This window comes from Coregonus clupeaformis, chromosome 13 (genome assembly GCF_020615455.1).
Source record: "Coregonus clupeaformis isolate EN_2021a chromosome 13, ASM2061545v1, whole genome shotgun sequence".
Taxonomy (NCBI): Eukaryota; Metazoa; Chordata; class Actinopteri; order Salmoniformes; family Salmonidae; genus Coregonus; species Coregonus clupeaformis.
Window position 1 is genome coordinate 47,327,520 of NC_059204.1, and position 21,844 is coordinate 47,349,363.

General features: G+C 44.1%; 1 protein-coding gene across 4 annotated transcripts in view; it reads left to right on the forward strand.

The window, feature by feature from the left end:
* Positions 1–11,320: 11,320 nt before the first annotated feature.
* The window catches only part of LOC121579654 (calcium/calmodulin-dependent protein kinase type II subunit alpha), an 81,005-nt gene continuing 70,481 nt past the window's right edge, over positions 11,321–21,844 (forward strand). For 2 of the 4 annotated variants that reach the window (XM_041894434.1, XM_041894436.1), the window contains exons 1-2: positions 11,321–11,552; positions 14,378–14,472. In XM_041894434.1, the coding sequence (XP_041750368.1) occupies positions 11,491–11,552; positions 14,378–14,472 (157 nt within the window). In that variant the 5' untranslated portion in view covers positions 11,321–11,490. The remainder of the gene's footprint in view (positions 11,553–14,377; positions 14,473–21,844) is intronic. The other 2 variants (XM_041894433.1, XM_041894435.2) reach the window with 2 other exon arrangements.

The following is a 21,844-nucleotide window of genomic DNA, read 5'->3' on the forward strand; positions in this document are numbered from 1 at the left end:
CTACAGTTATCTGTGTAATCACTTGTACATGTGTCAAGTTACAGTCGCTAGTGAATGTCTACACACCCCTTGCACAGCCTTCAGATTTTGGGATCAATTTGATTTCTTTGCTACCGATCTACACAACTGACTGGACATACAGTACATCCTTTGTATTTATCCTCTTTATTCCTCTGTATTTTCAAGAATGTTGGCGGCAGCATCATGTTATGGGTATGCTTGTCACCAGCAGGGACTGGGGAGTTTGTTAGGATAAAAACAAATATTTTAGAAGCAAATCCCAGGTAAAAAGTTATAGGAAAACCCACTGTAGTCTTGAGTTTTATTTTTCAACAGGACAATTACACAAATGTTAATGCCAAAGACTCATCAGAATGGCTTACCAAGAGGTGTTGAGTGTTCCTGAATGTTCCAGTCTCAGTCCTGACTTAAATTGAATATTGCTGTCCATCAATGATTCCCAAACACATCTACTGAGCATGAGAGACTTTGACACTAACAATGGATATGCCCTAAGAGTTTTGCAAAGTTGCAAAGTTGGTAAAATCGTATTCAAAATGATTCACAGCTGTAATGGCTGCCAAAAATGCTTCCACCAAGTAATAAAATCAAATTTTATTTGTCACATGCGCCGAATACAACAGGTGTAGACCTTACCGTGAATGCAAACAGTCTGGGTGGCCATTAATTGTTCAGCAGTCTTATGGCTTGGGGGTAGAAGCTGTTAAGGAGCCTTGGGGACCTAGACTTGGCGCTCCGGTACTGCTTGCCATGCGGTAGCAGAGAGAACAGTCTATGAATTGGGTGACTGGAGTCTTTGACAATTTTTTGGGCCTTCCTCTGACACCGCCTAGGAAATAGGTCCAGGATGGCAGGAAGCTTGGCCCCAGTGGTGAACTGGGCTTTACACACTACCCTCTGTAGTGCCTTACGGTCGGATGCTGAGCAGTTGCCATACCAGGCGGTGATGCAACCGGTCAGAATACTCTCGATGGTGGAGCTGTAGAACTTTTTGAGGATCTGGGGACCTATGCCAAATATTTTCAGTCTCCTGAGGGGGAAAAGGCGTTGTCGTGCCCTCTTCACAACTGTCTTCGTGTGTTTGGACCATGATAGTTTGTTGGTGATGTGGACACCAAGGAACTTGAAACTCTCGACCTGCTCCACTACAGCCCCGTCGATGTGAATGGGGGCGTGTTCGGCCCTCCTTTTCCTGTAGTCCACGATCAGCTCCTTTGTCTTGCTCACGTTGAGGGAGAGGTTGTTGTTGCCTCGTCATTGTCGGTGATCAGGCCTACCACCGTTGTGTCGTCAGCATTCTTAATGATGGTGTTGGAGTCGTGCTTGGCCACGCAGTTGTGGGTGAACAGGGAGTACAGAAGCGGACTAAGCATGTACCCCTGAGGGGCCCCCATGTTGAGGATCAGCGTGGCAGATGTGCTGTTGCCTACCCTTTCCACCTGGGGGCGGCCCGTCAGGAAGTCCAGGATCCAGTTGCAGAGGTGTTTAGTTCCAGGGTCCTTAGCTTAGTGATGAGCTTTGTGGGCACTATGGTGTTGAACGCTGAGCTGTAGTCAATGAATAGCATTCTCACATAGGTGTTCCTTTTGTCCAGGTGGGAAAGGGCAGTGTGGAGTGCGATTGAGATTGCGTCATCTGTGGATCTGTTGGGGCAGTATGCGAATTGGAGTTGGTCTACAGTTTCCGGGATGATGCTGTTGCTGTGAGCGATGACCAGCCTTTCAAAACACTTCATGGCTACCAACGTGAGTGCTATGGGGCTGTAGTCATTTAGGCAGGTTACCTTCGATTTCTTGGGCACAGGAACTATGGTGGTCTGCTTGAAACATGTAGGTATTACAGACTCGGTCAGGGAGAGGTTGAAAATGTCAGTGAAGACACTTGCCAGTTGATCCACGCATGCTCTGAGTACACGTCCTGGTAATCAGTCTGGCCCTGCGACCTTGTGAATGTTGACCTGTTTAAAGGTCTTGCTCACATCGGCTACGGAGAGTGTGATCACACAGTCGTCCGGAACAGCTGGTGCACTCATGCATGCTTCAGTGTTGCTTGCCTCGAAGTTAGCATAAAAGGCATTTAGCCCATCTGGTAGGCTTGCGTCACTGGGCAGCTCTCGGCTGGGTTTCCCTTTATAGTCCGTAATAGTTTGCAAGCCATGCCACATCCGACAAGAGTCAGAGCAATCTTAGTCCTGTATTGACGCTTTGCCTGTTTGAAAGCGGCAGCTCTAGCCTTAAGCTCGATGCGGATGTTGCCTGTAATCCAATGCTTCTGGTTGGGATATGTACGTACGGTCACTGTGGGGACAACGTCGTTGATGCACTTATTGATGAAGCCAATGACTGAGGTGGTAAACTACTCAATGCCATCGAAAGAATCCTGGAACATATTCCAGTCTATGCTAGCAAAACAGTCCTGTAGCGTAGCATCCGCGTCATCTGACGACTTCCATATTGAGTGAGTCACTGGTATTTCCTGCTTTAGTTTTTGCTTGCAAGCAGGAATCAGGAGGATAGAATTATGGTCAGATTTGCCAAATGGAGGGCGAGGGAGAGCTTTGTACGTGTCTCTGTGTGTTGAGTAAAGGTGTTCCAGAGTTTTTTTCCTCTGGTTGCACATGTGACATGCTGGTAGAAATGAGGTAAAACGGATTTAAGTTTGCCTGCATTAAAGTCCCCGGCCACTAGGAGCGCCGCTTCTGGATGAGCATTTTCTTGTTTGCTTATGGCCTTATACAGCTCGTTGAGTGCGGTCTTAGTACCAGCATCGGTTTGACGTCTATGAAAAATATAGATTAAAACTCTCTTGGTAGATTGTGTGGTCTACAGCTTATCATGAGGTACTCTACCTCAGGCGAGCAATAACTCGAGACTTCCTTAATATTAGACATCACGCACCAGCTGTTATTGACAAATAGACACACACCACCACCTTACCGGATGTAGCTGTTCTGTCCTGCTGATGCACGGAAAACCCAGCCAACTGTATATTCCTTGCCGGGAGCATGCACGCTGACTTCGGTCGCCAGCTGTACAGTGTTTCCTCTGACACATTGGTGCGGCTAGTTAAGTGAGCAGTGTGTCAAGAAGCAGTGCGGCTTGGCAGGGTCGTGTTTTGGAGGACGCATGGCTCTCGACCTTCGCCTCTCCCGAGTCCGTAAGGGAGTTGGAGCAATGGGACAAGATTGTAACTACCAATTGGGGAGAAAAAGGGGTAAAAAAAAACCTGTATATTATCAGTGTCGTCGTTTTTAATGTCCTGTTGGTAGGATAGTCTCGAATGGAGCTCATCCAGTTTATTCTCCAGTGATTGCACGTTGGCCAATAGAACGGATGGTAGAGGCGGGTTACCCACTCGCCAACGTCTTTTATTTGTATTTCTTTAATTTTCTTTCCCTTTGAAAATGTGGAGTAGGTTGTGTAGATCTATAGTGAAAAAATCTAATTGAATCCCTTTTTAGATTTAATTTCACACACACACACACCCACACACACACACACACACACACACACACACACACACACAGAATACATAAACAGAGAAAGAAAGACAGGGAGAGAGAGAAGGGCCAGCTGTGCTCCAGAGATCAAGTGATGATGACTCATACCTTTGCGTTGCCATGGAAATGTTGGAATTTTCCTGGTAGAGGTACTGACTGAGTGAAGCTCGTGAACATACAACAATAGCACAACTTGTTAGGAGGCAGCCGAAACACACACACCTATGTAGGCAATAGATTCAGCTACTCATCTCCTTTAGGGAGGCCAGAAATGGGGCATAGAAATGCATCTTCGTATCACTGATAAATTGCAAGACATTTGTTTGTTCCTTCCAGGATTGTTATATGATTCACCCTCTATGAGCTCACACTCATTGCAGTCTATGTCCTCACTTCTATCTTTACCTCTCCTATTATTCAAGGCAAAACCAGGACAAGTGAGAATATATAGTGTGTATTTAACAGTTGTAGTTGTATAAGTGGTGTGCAGGACCATGACTCTGTGAAAAGGGTTCTACCTGGAACCCAAAAGGGTTCTACCTGGAACCAAAAGGGTTCTACCTAGTACCGAAAAGGGTTCTACAAAGGATTATCCTATAGGGACAGCCGAAGAACCCTTTTAGGTTTTAGATAGCACCTTTTTTTCTAAGAGTGTAGACCTTGTGATCTAAAGCTGTTTCTGTTTAAATTACAATTTGTAAGACATTAATTAGGCCTAAGAAAACCTGTCATCAAATTAGATATGTGAACCTTGATTCACATGACCAAAAATATAAACGCAATATGTAAAGTGTTGGTCCCATGTTTCATGAGCTGAAATAGAATATCCCTGAAATGTTCTGTACGTACAAAAAGCTTATTTCTCTCCAATTTTGTGCACACATTTGTTTACATCTCTGTTAGTGAGCATTTCTCCTTTGCCAAGATAATCCATCCACCATGTGCAGTTTTGTCACACAACACAGTGCCACAGATGTCTCAAGTTTTGAGGGAGCTTGCAATTGGCAAGCTGACTGCAGGAATGTCCGCCAGAGCTGTTGCCAGAGAATTGAATGTTAATTTCTCTACCATAAGCCGCCTCCAACGTTATTTTAGAGAATTTGGAAGTACGTCCAACCGGCCTCACAATCGCAGACCACGTGTAACCACGCCAGCCCAGGACCTCCACATCCGGCTTCTTCACCTGCGGGATCGTCTGAGACCAGCCACCCGGACAGCTGATGAAACTGAGGAGTATTTCTGTCTGTAATAAAGCCCTTTTGTGGTGAAAAACTCAATCCAATTGACTGGGCGGGCCCATGCCCTCCCATGGCTGCGCCCGTGCCCAATTACATTTAAGTAATTTAGCAGACGCTCTTATCCAGAGCGACTTACAGTGCATACATTTTTCATACTGGCCCCCCGTGGGAAACGAACCCACAACCCTGGTGTTGCAAGCGCCATGCTCTACCAACTGAGCTACAGGAGGCCCAATCATGTGAAATCCATAGATTAGTGCCTAGTGAATTCATTTCAATTGACGGATTTCCTTACATGAACTGTAACTCAGTAAAATAGTTGAAATTGTTGCATGCTGTGTTTATATTTTGGTTCAGTATAGATTCAACTCATTGATGTGTGTCATACCTCCTGTCAACACTTGGGGACAGTAATGATCTTGTGTTATACCCCACTCCATTAGCGCCTCATGTCTTCAACAGGGGGCAATTATGATGTTTGGTGACTTAATGCAGGGTTTGCCAAACTCGGTCCTGCCCCCCCCCCCCGGTGCATGTTTTGTTTGTGCCGTAGCACTACACAGGACCGAGTTTGGGAAACCCTGATTAATGCACCTTGAGAGTCCTTGAAAGCCCCTCTTCTCACCACGAGGCAAATTAGCAGCTCTGTGAGTTGCCTGAATAGACGTGTGTTCTAGGCACATTATAAACGAATATCAACATGAGCAGGTTGCTCTGATTGAGGTGATAGGCCGCCTGCCAGAAACCAATGGTGGATCTGAGTTCATTGAGTAGATTTGCCATGAGGAAATATTCCAAACAATTCTTCTTAATGAAGACATCAAATAATATGAAATTATTTTATCAATCCAATGTGCATCGCCAGAGCCTCTTTATTTAAACCTACTCTATTTGGTAAAGAAGGATGGAAATAACTATAAAAACATTCCAGATCCACAATGCCAGAACTCCTGTCCAAGAGGAGCTTTTAAAGAGTCTTTGGCACACTCCAAATCTAGGCCTAATGTCTTTGAGATGGCTGTTGAGAAGAGGTGTGTTTGAACATGATTTGAGGGACTGAACCTAACATTCATCCCATATGCCCTGGCAAAGGCTTTCATGAGATTGGGATTTGCAGATGAGGATCAACACTGACCAGCCTGTATCAATCCATCTGTGGGTTAGCTCTGTCCTTAGCTGCACAGATAGAGATGCTCGGTCTGACTTCATCCATAGAGTTAGATAGAGGACTCATCTTTGTATCTGTGCTATTATGGCATCTGTTACAGCACAGGCAGTGCCATTCAGGCTATCTCCATTTTAAAGTAGTAATTTACTAACCATAGGCAACCCAAATTGAAGAAGAATATAATGCTCTGTGCATTGGCTGATTGCTCCCAACCCATAGGAATCCCCACCCAGTTGACTACTTTAAAATGGTGAAAGCCCTTAATGGCAATGCCATGCTAAAATGGGTTATATCCATCTAGATCAGGGATGGGCAACTCAGGGTCAGAGCTGGCCCTATCCTTGTTGGGGGGCTCCCCCCACCTTGTGAGCAAAACCTTTTAGCTGCACCCCTCTTGACAGCAGAGAGAACGTTTTAGAGTAAATTTTCTCCATATTTTTAGATCCAAACCCTTTCCATTCTCTAGAGCAGAGTTCCGTAACTGGCGACCAGCTGGCCGAATTTAGCCCGTGGGTGGTTTTATTTTGGCCCCAAGTTTTCTGTACAAAACATTTTCATTGTTGGACAAAAAACACTGTAAGAAACAACAGGAAATCAGCTCCAAGTGATTTTAATTTTGGAAATCTCGTTACAAGTATTCCCACGTATAATACGATGTGATCGTATACAAGTGTAAGCAAGGTTTGATTTGATTATGTTTAAGTCAAATAATATATATATATATATATATCTGTTTGGGCTTCTTGCGGTCAATTTGCAGTCTACAAATTATTTATAATTATGTTCCGGCCCCCTGACATCGGCTCAAGAAAAATGTGGCCCGCGGCTGAATCTAGTTGATGATCTAGAGTTTCCTAACTAATTCCTTACCCATTTCTTACTCAGTTTATACAGCATATTGTGTTAACCAAGTCATTTGCAGGTGTCAATCAAAGAGGAGATTGATGCCTAACGGTAAACCTTCAACCGAAGAACAATATATCTCTGTTTTGGAAAATGTTGGTGCTATGGTATATTTCTAGCTGTATAGTCAATATGAATCATCCAGAGTATTGATATTAAAGACAATAAATAGACAAAATGTACAATACATTTCCATGTCGGTTGAGAACTCTGGACATTAAAGTGAACTAACAATAAGTAATCATCTGAAAATAAAGAACACATAAAGGCTAAATAAATAAAAAATATTATTTAACAGTGCCTTCAGAAAGTATTCATACCCCTTGACTTTTTCCACATTTTGCTTTGTTACAGCCTGAATAAAAAATGTATTCAATTGCGATGTTTTGTCATTGGCCTACACACAATACCCCATAATGTCAAAGTGGAATTATGTTTTTAGAAATCTTTACAAATTAATCAAAAATGAAAATCTGATATGTCTTGAGTCAATAAGTATTGAACCCCTTTGTTATAAATAAATACACTACATTACCAAAAGTATGTGGAACATCTCATTCCAAAATCATGAGCATTAATATGGAGTTGGTCCCCCCTTCCCTGCCACTCTTCTGGGAAGGCTTTCCACTAGATGTTGGAACATTGCTGCGGGGACTTGCTTCCATTCAGCAACAAGAGCATTAGTGAGGTCGGGCACTGATGTTGAGCGATTAGGCCTGGCTCGCATTCGGCGTTCCAATTCATCCCAAAGGTGTTCGATGGGGTTGAGGTCAGGGCTCTGTGCAGGCCAGTCAAGTTCTTCCACACCAATCTCAACAACCCATTTCTGTATGGACCTCGCTTTGGGCACGGGGCATTGTCATGCTGAATCAGGAAAGGGCCTTCCCCAAACTGTTGCCATGAAGTTGGATGCACAGAATCGTCTAGAATGTCATTATATGCTGTAGCGTTAAGATTTCCCTTCACTGGAACTAAGGGGCCTAGCCCGAACCATGAAAAACAGCCCCAGACCATTATTCCTCCTCCACCAAACTTTACAGTTGGCACTATGCATTGGGGCAGGTCTGTCGGACTGCCAGATGGTGAAGCGGAATTTATCACTCCAGAGAACGCATTTCCACTGCTCCAGAGTCCAATGGCGGCGAGCTTTACACCACTCCAGCCAACGCTTGGCATTGCGCATGGTGATCTTAGGCTTGTGTGCGGCTGCTTGGCCATGGAAACCCATTTCATGAAGCTCCCAATGAACAGTTATTGTGCTGACGTTGCTGGCAGTTTGGAACTCGGTAGTGAGGGTTGCAACCGAGGACAGATGAATTTTACGTGCAACGCGCTACGGCACTTGGCGATCCCGCTCATGGCCTACCACTTCGCGGCTGAGCCGTTGTTGCTCCTAGAAGTTTCCACTTCACAATAACAGCACTTACAGTTGACCGGGGCAGCTCTAGCAGGGCAGAAATTTGACAAACTGACTTGTTGGAAATGTGGCATCCTATGACGGTGCCACGTTGAAAGTCACTGAGCTCTTCAGAAAGGTCATTCTACTACCAATGTTTGTCTATGGAGATTGCATGGCTGTGTGCTCGATTTTATACACCTGTCAGCAACGGGTGTGGCTGAAATAGCTGAATCTACTTATTTGAAGGGGTGTCCACATACTTTTAAATATATAGTGTAAGTTCAGGAGTAAAAATGTGCTTAACAAGTTACATAATAAGTTGCATGGACTCACTGAGTGCAATAGTAGTGTTTAACATGATTTTTTTAATGACTACCTCATCTCTGTACATACAACTATTATGGGTATGCTTGTAATTGTTAAGGACTGGGGAGTTTTTCAGGATAAAAATTTACGGAATGGAGCTAAGCACAGGCAAAATCCTAGAAGAAATCCTGGTTCAGTCTGCTTTCCACCGGACACTGGAAACCGAATTCACCTTTCAGCAGGACAATAACCTAAAACACAAGGCCAAATCTACACTGGAGTTGCTTAACAAAACAACATTGATTGTTTCTGAGTGGCTTAGTTACAGTTTTGACTTAAATCGGCTTGAAAATCCATGGCAAGACTTGAAAGTGGCTGTCTAGCAATGTTCAACAACCAAATATTGTACAATCCAAGTTTGCAAAGCTCTTAGAGACTTACCCAGAAAGACTCACAGCTGTAATTGCTGGCAAATGGGATTCTAACATGCTGTCATGACTTCCTCCGAAGCTGCCTCCCCTCCTTGTTCAGGCAGGCTTCGGCGTTCGTCGTCACCGGCCTTCTAGCCACTGCCGCTCCATATATCATCATTCCATTTGTCTTGTCTTCTCAATTACACACACCTGGTTCATATCCCCCTCATTAGTACGTGTTTAAGTGTTCCCTCTGCCCCCCTTGTCCTTGTGGGTGATTGTTCATTGTGAGAATTAGTAGCTCGGTTGAGCTCAGTATTTTGTATTGCCGGGGTATTTTCCCCGTGTGCATGTTTGTTCCAGTGCGCCTGTCAATAAGTTAGCAAACATTTCTAAAAACATGTTTCACTTTGTCATTATGGGATATTGTGTGTAGATGGGTGAGAAAAAATTATCTTTCATCTGTTTTGAATTCAGGCTGTAACACAACAACATGTGGAATAAGTCAAGGGGTATGAATACTTTCTGAAGGCACAGTAAACGTTCTATCTCAATAATGAACATGGTGTAATACAGTCTCATGCTGTACAATCTCAACTTTCAACCATATGGTTGAAGGTTGAGGTTGTACAGGTTGTAAGTTGAGATTGTACAGCTTGAGACTGTATTCCACCTTGAGACTGTATTGCCAACACTGCCCCCCTCCTTCTCATCCCCTGCTTTCTGAGGAGATGCTCTCCCACCCAGCAGACCATGAATGCTCAGCCTTGTCCAGGCTTGACAGAAATGCTTTCACCCCAGGCAGAACAACAAAAGGCAGTAGCTGGAACAAAGCTGTGTGGCTGACACGTGGCCGTGGCCTGTAACAGAAGTGATTCACTCACAAAGCCCTCCAGCGATCTGCTGGAGTTAGATGAGGGGACTAGAGTGGAACCTTGTTGTTGTATCCCCCCAGGGTTCTGTTTAGCAGGAGTGTCAGTATTTAACATTTTAGCAGACACTCTTATCCAGAGTGACTTACATTTTTCATACTGTTCCCCCGTGGGAATTGAATCCACAACCCTGGTGTTGCAAGCATCATGCTCTACCAACTGAGCCCCTGGATGGTAGGGGGTGGAGGGGGTCCGGGCAGTGATGAAATCTCAATGAATCTCCTAAATGTGTCAGAGACCGACTGTGTATGTCACCAACAAGGAATGACCTAGTCAAGCTGTTTGTAGATAAAAAAACAACAACATTTAAACAACCATTTTTTGTGATATCCAATTGGTAGTTACAGTCTTGTCCCATCGCTGCAACTCCTGTACGGACTCGGGAGAGACGAAGGTCGAGAGCCATGCGTCCTCCGAAACACGACCCCGCCAAGCCACACTGCTCCCTTAACCCGGAAGCCAGCCGCACCAATGTGTCAGAGGAAACACCGTACAGCTGGTGACCGAAGTCAGCGTGCATGCACCCGGCCCGCCACAAGGAGTCGCTAGAGCGCGATGGAACAAGGACATCCCGGCCGGCCAAACCCGGACCAATTGTGCACCGCCTCATGGGTCTCCCGGGCACGGCCGACTGCGACACAGCCTGGGATCAAACCCAGGTCTGTAGTGTCTTAGACCGCTGCGCCACTTGGGAGGCCCTAAGTTTTTTGTTTTTAGTCTGTTCCCTATGGGGTCTGCAGGTTCACAGTGGCCTTAATGTGTTAGTGACTCAATAGGTTGTGATTGACAAAGGGGGTATGAAGGAATCATCAATGACAAATACAGTACTTCATGGATAACTATATCCCTTTAGGCTGTATGTGACATGGTTTGCACTCGAATAGCGTCTGGTCACTTTGCCATGATATGTGATGCATTAATTTATAGGCTATAACTAAAGTAGATGATTCCTCTATTCTGTCTTATTCTGTATTCATTGTTGGGTCATAGAGTTTCTTCCAAGCTTTGCCATTATTTTCATAATTGTACATCAGGGAAATATATTCAAGCTAAAGCAATAGAAAGATCAATTATTCCTTAATCAAAAGTTAATTATTGATATCTTAATATCTTTGGGGCTTGATTGATTGCTTGATTAGTTACATTAGTGGATTGAAATGGCTGTATATGGAATTGATGATTGCATTAATATTACACTTTGGTAAGTATTTGAGTGTATGCACGTGTTTATATGTGTTTGTGCTCGTGTGTGTGCTTTTCCAATTGTGTGCACTGTTTGAACGCCAGCGTGTGTAGCTACCTCCTCTCCTGCCTGCCTGTCTGTTTGTGAAGTGCGCTTGGAGAGGATGGGGATGCAGTTGCCATGACAATGGGGCTGTGTATTCAGGAGTGCAGTCAGAGCTGCGATTGGAGGAACCAAGCGAAGCGGGCGGGTGAAATGCTGGAGCAAACCTGTCAGCCAGCATCCCCCATTCACTTCCACTCCGTAGATCAGGAAAGTGATAGACGCTTGGCTCTCATCAAGGATTCCAACCATCCTCTATCTGCCGCTTCCACAAAACATTCGACTAAAGGCAAGGACCACCTGAAACCCATCACCTCAGATCCAACATGGCCACCATTACCTGCACCCGCTTCACTGAGGAATTCCAGATGTTTGAGGAACTGGGCAAGTAAGTTCCACCGGAGATTTGACCATTTTTAACTCATCCAAAGTGGTATCTGGAATTGCATTTCGGGCTTGTGTGACAATGAAAGATGACCTATTTGTTCAGTTTGAGTCAGAGGCATATGTTTACCGCCAGTGAGGGAGGCAGGGTTGATTAAATATCTGGTGGCAGAACTGAATAACATTACGCTTCTGAGGAATCACTTTATGGTAGGAGAGGGGAAAGGTATTTTAGCTGACAAAATTGAATTTTTATGAGAGAAGGGGAGAGAAAGAATGAAGAGAATGATGAAGGGATAAAACAGAGGAGTGAGAGAGAGAGAGAGAGAGTGGCTTGGTGCTGAGAGTTTAAGAAGGAACAGGTGGAAGTGGAAACTCAGGGAGAAAGGTCTCAGTTCTGATGGAACAATGTGACACGAAATACATTTCTCGCCTGATAATTATTTCAGAACTCTTGACAAATTCAATTTAGCTTAATGGAGTGCATCTTGAGAGAGGAGCATCATCAGTCAGAAGACACAACTGTAAGTAGCTAACTGTTATCAGAGGAAGCTGGATGATGTCACTGAGTGTCTTATTGGAGATTCAGCGGAATGAGGCGAGAAGACGAGGCTTTAATATTTTATATCAGTGCTCGGTGGTTCACATTCATCCTCTAGTGGTAATACACACATACACACACATGCCTGCACACTCACACAAAACACACATTCTCCTTCTTTCCCATTATCTGCTGCTACGAGACAGCTCATTGATGTCGATCGTCTGACAGTTCTCAGAGAATTCACACCAAGTCAAAGAATATTGAATTGTTCTCTACCAATCGAAATGGAAAGAGGACACATTGAATTAGCTTATTCTATGTGTATTGTGTTAATTGTTAGTTCACTATTTCAGATATATAGGTGTTTGTGCTTGAGATGTTAAATTGTGCTGGATTGAAATGCTTGATGGTGCTACATAAAATGCTTGACGGTGCTACATGAAATTATTGATAGTGCTATATGAAATGCTTGATGGTGCTACATGAAATTCTTGATGGTGCTACATGAAATGCTTGATGGTGCTACATGAAATGCTTGATGTGCCCCTTATGTTTAGAGCATTATACTGTACCTTGATGTATACAGTACAGTATGTATGCTAAGGAACACAGAGTGCTCAACCATCTGAGAGTTGTGACACATCTACAGAAAGGGTCTCCAGACCCTTACTGGCCCCCACCCACACTGCTACTCCCACTCTCTCTCTCTCTCTCTCTCTCTCTCTCTCTCTCTCTCTCTCTCTCTCTCTCTCTCACTCGCTCTCTCACTCTCTCTCTGTCTCTCTCACACTCATGCACGCACACACGCACACACACACACACACACACACACACACACACACACACACACACACACACACACACACACACACACACACACACACACACACACAGCCAAAGCTGCTTACATAATTTAATTTGGGAGTGGCAATCCAATAGTTTGACATGGACATATTTCATAATGTAATATATATATATATATATATATATATATATATATATATATATATATATATATATATATATATATATATATATTGTTAACGCTTTACTCTCACAGGTGATGGTTGTGCTGGGCACACATCATGTCTGATTTTGACATAATAAATGTAATGTGAGTGCAATTTTCCAGATCAGAACAGATCTGGACAATGAAAGTGACAATGATGATTATGGCACTGACAGATCTATGGCTGTGTCCCTTCTGTTTCTGACCAATACCGGCCTTTTTCCTGATGTGTACTGACAGTAGTACTGAGGAAATACATGATGTTACAGAGGCCAGGGTGAAACCCTGTCTCAATCTGGATCCATTACAGTAGGCAGCACACAATCAAGTTCATGTGTCGTTTCGAGACTAACAAGCAATTCCTAACACAGTAACTCAATTAACCAATCCTTCCAGAGCAGAGCCACAGGATTACCTTGAGGAAGTGCTTCTGAGAGAGAGAGAGAGAGAGAGAGAGAGAGAGAGAGAGAGAGAGAGAGAGAGAGAGAGAGAGAGAGAGAGAGAGAGAGAGAGAGAGAGAGAGAGAGAGAGAGAGAGAGAGAGAGAGAGAGACGATGCTGTCTGTTTCATCTGGTTTGGGCAGAATGAACTGTCTTGTCTGCCCTCTACATACACGCACGCACGCACGCATGCACCCACACACACACACACACAAACGCACACACACACACACACACACACACACACACACACACACACACACACACACACACACACACACACACACACACACACACACACACACACACACAGCCAATCCACAGGGCTCCTTTGATCCCTTCCTCAAGGCCACTTGAGCTACGCACACAAAGGGAAAAGGCCACAATGGTTGAATAAAAGAGTTTGGTTTGGAACAGAAGCATGTCTCTGTCTTCAGTTTGAAAGGTGTTGGTGTCTTTTAAATTCAAACCTGATCTATCTGGGATTGTCAGTCAATGCCTGATTTTGTTGCAATCTTTTTATTGTACAACTCAGAAGTGTTTCATGCATAATGGCAAAATGCCAGTTCAGATATCAACCACAGTATTTGACACATTTTCCAAAAGAAGGCCCACAGTCCAATTGTTAGGGAATTTATTTTTCCAATCAAACTGTTAAAGAGTGCTATAGCCTTGGTCAGCATTTAGCTTGCAGTTAAAATTTTGACCATGAAATTAATGAGGCATTAACCATTTTAGGTGCAAAAACATTACATTCAAGTTAATTGGAAAACTAAATGAATATTCACCATAACTGTGCAGTTCAATATGCATTTTTGTCTCCTGCTTTTTCCCAGGGGAGCTTTCTCAGTGGTGCGTAGATGCGTCAAGGTCCTCTCAGGGCAAGAGTATGCTGCTAAGATCATCAACACCAAGAAGCTCTCTGCCAGGGGTAAGTCTCCCTTATCCCACTCCAACTCCCCTAAATATGTTTTAACAGACCTTATGGTGCAGACAGGAGGGTTTTTGTTCAGAAGATTGTTATTGTGTAAAATACTTCTCCATAGACACCAAATTGCTATGGCCTTTAATCTTAGTATTGCTGGTCCATTGAAATTAATAACCTTAAAACAATTTGAGACAAACAAGTAGCATTGAGTTCATAATAGTTCATAATAGTTCATAATAGTCAGTGGCAACAAGGTGCCTTAAAACTGGAATCCTTAATGATGAAACTGCCACGTCCGTTTGGGGTATTACAACAACAAACACAGTTGTTTCCCTCAGACATCATTGCACGTGCGATAGAACAGCAGAACACGTACTGCTATTTGTTTACCACACTGCTCGACGCTCCTCGCCTCCGTTTCGTCCACTAAACAAAAACAATAACAGAGATGCTGAAGGAGGACAGTGGTTCTGTTTCCCCTAATGCGTATTCCGTCTTTAACGTTAATTAACAGGTTGGCATATACCAAGGCATTTTGAGGGACCACACACCAGCCAAAGTTTTCCTCTGTTGAGATGAAAAACCTATGCTGTGTCTAAAATGGCATCCTATTCACTACTTTTTACCAGGGTCCTAGGGCGCTAGGGCCCTATATAGGAAATAGGATGCCATTTCGGATGCAGCCCCTACTGTCTGGTAGGAGTGTGGGAGGAACCAGAATGCCCCACAGGTACGTTAGTTATCAGCAACTCACACCCCCTACACAATTTGTATTTGATATGCTGTTCATCAATGTATGTACCGTATGATATAAAAGTGTAAAAATCGATATATATCTTGTATAAAAATTAGGGCTGTCAAAAATAGCGCGTTAACGACGTTAATTAGTTGTTTGCTGTTAATTACGTCAATTTTTTTAACGCATTTCACGCATGCGCAGTGTGACAAATTATTCAGGTCAGGAAAGTGGTTGGGAGCTAGAGGCGAGATGGAGCAAGGTGAGCAAAGTGGGCCTATTGACGGATTCAAATATAAAAAGAATGATGATGGTACAGTTAACAAGTACAAGGTTATTTGCAAGATTTGTAAGAAGGAGTTTCAATTTCACCGGAGCTGTTCAAGCTTGAAGTACCATGTCAACGCCAAACATGCGTTTGCTGGGCCGTCAGATTCAGCAAGTGGTTTGCGCCAGACCACGCTGAATGTTTGCAGGCAATTAACAAAATCAACCTCAGATAATTTGATATCTAGCCACTCCTGCAACCACTGTTCCCTGTGAACGACTTTTCTCAGTTGCAGGTCACATTGTGAACAAGAAAAGGTCAGCTTTACTTTCAGAAAATGTGAACAAGTTAGTTTGCCTCAGCAACTGGCTGAAAGATGATGAAGCTCAGTAGATTTGAAAGGTGATGTTCAAACAAAAGACCAGTTTCAGTGCAACATGTTATAGTAGTTAGCAACTGGATTTTTGAGCAACTGGATTAAAGAATGGAGGAAAAGGTAAAAGATTGTTCTTTGGTTTGATTTAAAAGTTTTATTGAAAATGTTTTTTTCCACAGATGACTCAAATTGTGCAAAAATGTGGTAGGTCACTGTTATGATTAGACTACATTTATTGCTTTCTGTTCAATTGAATACTGTAAATTGTACATCCTGGTTAAGAGGAATGCCAAAGAGGAAGTGATGGAACATTACAAAGACAAATATTATGGTGTGTAGTATGTTTCAGCTTGATTTAAAACACCATTATTTGGCTGTGTTAATAAACAGACATAATATGAAAATTATGTATCTGTGTCCTGTTATTTATCTTTTGGTATGCATTTCAGAAAAAAAATGGTTAGGATTCAGGTGTAATTGCAAATAGTGATTAATCATGATTAATCCACTGAAAATTCTGATTAATTTGATTAAAAATTTTAATCATTTGACAGCCCTAATAAAAATCTATAGATAATATACACATGCATGGCACGCATGCCACACGCACGCCACACGCACTCACTCAAGTCAAAGGAATCCATCCTAGCTCAATCAATGGAAATAATGTTTAAAAATGGTATTATATTTATTATTGATATTATGAATATAAACAGTGGAGTTATGTCACATATGCAGCTATCAAAAATATATGGGAATGGCTGCTCAATCCATACTTACAGTTGAAGTCGGAAGTTTACATACACCTTAGCCAAATACATTTCAACTCAGTTTTTCACAACTCCTGACATTTAATCCTAGTAACAATTACCTGTCTTAGGTCAGTTAGGATCACCACTTTATTTTAAGAATGTGAAATGTCAGAACAATAGTAGAGAGAATGATTTATTTCAGCTTTTATTTATTTAATCACATTCCCAGTGGGTCAGAAGTTTACATACACTCAATTAGTATTTGGTAGCATTGCTTCTAAATTGTTTAACTTGGGTCAAACGTTTCGGGTAGCCTTCCACAAGCTTCCTACAATAAGTCGGTTCTTCTTTCTATAGGATTGAGGTCAGGGCTTTGTGATGGCCACTCCAATACTTTAACTTTGTTGTCCTTAAGCCATTTTGCCACAACTTTGGAAGTATGCTTGGGGTCATTGTCCATTTGGAAGACCCATTTGCGACCAAGCTTTAACTTCCTGACTGATGTCTTGAGATTTTGCTTCAATATCTCCACATAATCTTCCTTCCTCATGATGCCATCTATTTTGTGAAGAGCACCAGTCCCTCCTGCAGCAAAGCAACCCCACAGCATGATGCTGCCACCCCCGTGCTTCACGGTTGGGATGGTGTTCTTCGGCTTGCAACCCTTCCCCTTTTTCCTCCAAACATAACGATGGTCATTATGGCCAAACAGTTCTATTTTTGTTTCATCAGACCAGAGGACATTTCTCCAAAAAGTATGATCTTTGTCCCCATGTGCAGTTGCAAACCGTAGTCTGGCTTTTTTATGGCACTTTTGGAGCAGTGGCTTCTTCCTTGCTGAGCGGCCTTTCAAGTTATGTCGATATAGGACTCGTTTTACTGTAGATATAGATACTTTTTTACCTGTTTCCTCCAGCATCTGCACACGGTCCTTTGCTGTTGTTCTGGGATTGTTTTGCACTTTTCGCACCAAAGTACGTTAATCTCTAGGAGACAGAATGTGTCTCCTTCCTGAGCGGTATGACGGCTGTGTGGTCCCATTGTGTTTATACTTGTGTACTATTGTTTATACAGATGAATGTGGTACCTTCAGGCGGTTGGAAATTGCTCCCAAGGATGAACCAGACTTGTGGAGGTCTACAATTTAGTTTCTGAGGTCTTGGCTGATTTCTTTTGATTTTCCCATGATGTCAAGCAAAGAGGCACTGAGTTTGAAGGTAGGCCTTGAAATACATCCACAGGTACACCTCCAATTGACTCAAATGATCTCAATTAGCCTATCAGAAGCTTCTAAAGCCATGACATTATTTCCCTGAATTTTCCAAGCTGTTTAAAGGCACAGTCAACTCAGTGTATGTAAACTTCTGACCCACTGGAATTGTGATACAGTGAATTATAAGTGAAATAATCTGTCTGTAAACAATTGTTGGAAAAATTACTTGTGTCATCCTAACCAACTAGCCAAAACGATAGTTGGTTAACAAGAATTTTGTGGAGTGGTTAAAAAACAAGTTTTAATGACTCCTACCTAAGTGTATGCAAACTTCCGACTTCAACTGTATACCCAACTGATTGCAGCATTACCACAAAAATGGAGGAGGCAAGTGGAAAAGGGAGAAGGTAGGGAACTTGTTTGCCTGCCATATATTAAAGATACAAATTGGCTGAAAGGAATAGGCATAAATAGAAAAATATACCAGTTTCATTTGAGGACAAAAATGTTGACAGCTGCACCATACAGGTTGCAAAATAAATGGGAAGAGATTTTCGATGTACCGATTCCATGGCACATGGTTTATGAACTGGTACAAAAATCAACACTTGATTCAACACTTCGAGTTTTCAATTTAACTTATTATACAAAATTATTGCTACCAACAGAATGCTAAATATATGGGGCATACAACAATCTCAGCTCTGTAGATTTTGCTGCGAAGAGACAGAATAACTAGATCATTTATTCTGGTATTGCCCCTATGTAGCTTGTTTCTGGTCACAGGTTCAGGAATGTTTAAAAAATCACAATATTCACTTAAAATTAACATTACAAGTAGCAGTGATGGGCGATTTGGAAAGCCATAGTCAGTCAATAAATAATATAATAATACTCGTAGGAAAGGTTTTCATCTTTAGCTAACAATCTGTGGATACCATACATTTACATTTATATTTTCGTCATTTAGCAGACGCTCTTATCCAGAGCGACGTACAAATTGGTGCATTCACCTTATGATAGCCAGTGGGACAACCACTTTACAATTATTATTATTTTTATTTTTTATTTTTTTGGGGGGTGGGGTAAGGGGGGGTAGAAGGATTACTTTTCCTATCCCAGGTATTCCTTAAAGAGGTGGGGTTTCAAGTGTCTCCGGAAGGTGGTGAGTGACTCCGCTGTCCTGGCATCGTGAGGGAGCTTGTTCCACCATTGGGGTGCCAGAACAGCGAACAGTTTTGTCTGGGCTGAGCGGGAACTGTGCTTCCGCAGAGGTAGGGGGGCCAGCAGGCCAGAGGTGGATGAACGCAATGCCCTCGTTTTGGTGTATGGACTGATCAGAGCCTGAAGGTACGGAGGTGCCGTTCCCCTCACAGCTCTGTAGGCAAGCATCATGGTCTTGTAGCAGATGCAAGCTTCAACTGGAAGCCAGTGGAGTGTGCGGAGGAGAAGGGTGACGTGAGAGAACTTGGGAAGTTTGAACACCAGACGGGCTGCAGCGTTCTGGATGAGTTGTAGGGGTTTAATGGCACAGGCAGGGAGCCCAGCCAACAGCGAGTTGCAGTAATCCAGACGGGAGATAACAAGTGCCTGGATTAGGACCTGTGCCGCTTCCTGTGTATGGCAGGGTCGTACTTTGCGAATGTTGTAGAGCATGAACCTACAGGATCGGGTCACCGCCTTGATGTTAGTGGAGAACAACAGGGTGTTGTCCAGGGTCACGCCAAGGCTCTTTGCACTCTGGGAGGAGGACACAACGGAGTTGTCTACCGTGATGGCGAGATCATGGAACGGGCAGTCCTTCACCGGGAGGAAGAGCAGCTCCGTCTTGCCGAGGTTCAGCTTGAGGTGGTGATCCGTCATCCACACTGATATGTCTGCCAGACATGCAGAGATGCGATTCGCCACCTGGTTATCAGAAGGGGGAAAGGAGAAGATTAATTGTGTGTCGTCTGCGTAGCAATGATAGGAGAGGCCATGTGAGGATATGACAGAGCAAAGTGACTTGGTGTATAGCGAGAATAGGAGAGGGCCTAGAACTGAGCCCTGGGGGACACCAGTGGTGAAAGCACGTGGTGCGGAGACAGATTCTCGCCACGCCACCTGGTAGGAGCGACCTGTCAGGTAGGACGCAATCCAAGAGTGACCAGTGCCGGAGATGCCCAACTCGGAGAGTGTGGAGAGGAGGATCTGATGGTTCACAGTATCAAAGGCAGCATATAGGTCTAGAAGGACAAGAGCAGAGGAGAGAGAGTTAGCTTTAGCAGTGCGGAGAGCCTCCGTGACACAGAGAAGAGCAGTCTCAGTTGAATGACCAGTCTTGAAACCTGACTGGTTTGGATCAAGAAGGTAATTCTGAGAGAGATAGCAAGAGAGTTGGCTAAAGACGGCACGCTCAAGAGTTTTGGAGAGAAAAGAAAGAAGGGATACTGGTCTGTAGTTGTTGACATCGGACGGATCGAGTGTAGGTTTTTTGAGAAGGGGTGCAACTCTCGCTCTCTTGAAGATGGAAGGGACATAGCCAGCGGTCAAGGATGAGTTGATGAGCGAGGTGAGGTAAGGGAGAAGGTCTCCGGAAATGGTCTGGAGAAGAGAGAAGGGGATAGGGTCAAGCGGGCAGGTTGTTGGGCGGCCGGCCGTCACAAGTCGCAAGATTTCATCTGGAGAGAGAGGGGAGAAAGAAGTCAAAGCATAGGGTAGGGCAGTGTGAGCAGGACCAGTGGTGTCATTTGACTTAACAAATGAGGATCGGATGTCGTCAACCTTCTTTTCAAAATGGTTGACGAAGTCATCCACAGAGAGGAGGGGTGGGGGGGAGGAGGATTCAGCAGGGAGGAGAAGGTGGCAAAGAGCTTCCTAGGGTTAGAGGCAGATGCTTGGAATTTAGAGTGGTAGAAAGTGGCTTTAGCAGCAGAAACAGAGGAAGAAAATGTAGAGAGGAGGGAGTGAAAAGATGCCAGGTCCGCAGGGAGTCTAGTTTTCCTCCATTTCCGCTCGGCTGCCCGGAGCCCTGTTCTGTGAGCTCGCAATGAGTCATCAAGCCACGGACCAGGAGGGGAGGACCGAGCCGGCCGGGAGGATAGGAGACATAGAGAGTCAAAGGATGCAGAAAGGGAGGAGAGGAGGGTTGAGGAGGCAGAATCAGGAGATTGGAGGGAGAAGGATTGAGCAGAGGGAAGAGATGATAGGATGGAAGAGAAGAGAGTAGCGGGAGAGAGAGAGCGAAGGTTGCGACGGCGTAGGGGAGAGTGAGTAGTGTTGGAGGAGAGCGAGAGAGAAAAGGATACAAAGTAGTGGTCGGAGACTTGGAGGGGAGTTGCAGTGAGATTAGTAGAAGAACAGCATCTAGTAAAGATTAGGTCAAGCGTATTGCCTGCCTTGTGAGTAGGGGGGGACGGTGAGAGGGTGAGGTCAAAAGAGGAGAGGAGTGGAAAGAAGGGGGCAGAGAGAAATGAGTCAAAGGTAGACATAGGGAGGTTAAAGTCACCCAGAACTGTGAGGGGTGAGCCATCCTCAGGAAAGGAACGTATCAAGGCGTCAAGCTCATTGATGAACTCTCCAAGGGAACCTGGAGGGCGATAAATGATAAGGATGTTAAGCTTGAATGGGCTAGTGACTGTGACAGCATGGAATTCAAATGAGGAGATAGACAGATGGGTCAGGGGAGAAAGAGAGAATGTCCACTTGGGAGAGATGAGGATTCCTGTGCCACCACCCCGCTGACCAGATGCTCTTGGGGTATGCGAGAACACATGGTCAGACGAGGAGAGAGCAGTAGGAGTTGCAGTGTTTTCTGTGGTAATCCATGTTTCCGTCAGCGCCAAGAAGTCGAGGGACTGGAGGGTAGCATAGGCTGAGATGAACTCTGCCTTGTTGGCCGCAGAACGGCAGTTCCAGAGGCTGCCGGAGACCTGGAACTCCACGTGGGTCATGCGTGCAGGGACCACCAGATTAGAGTGGCAGCAGCCACGCGGTGTGAGGCGTTTGTATATCCTGTGCGGAGAGGAGAGAACAGGGATAGACAGACGCA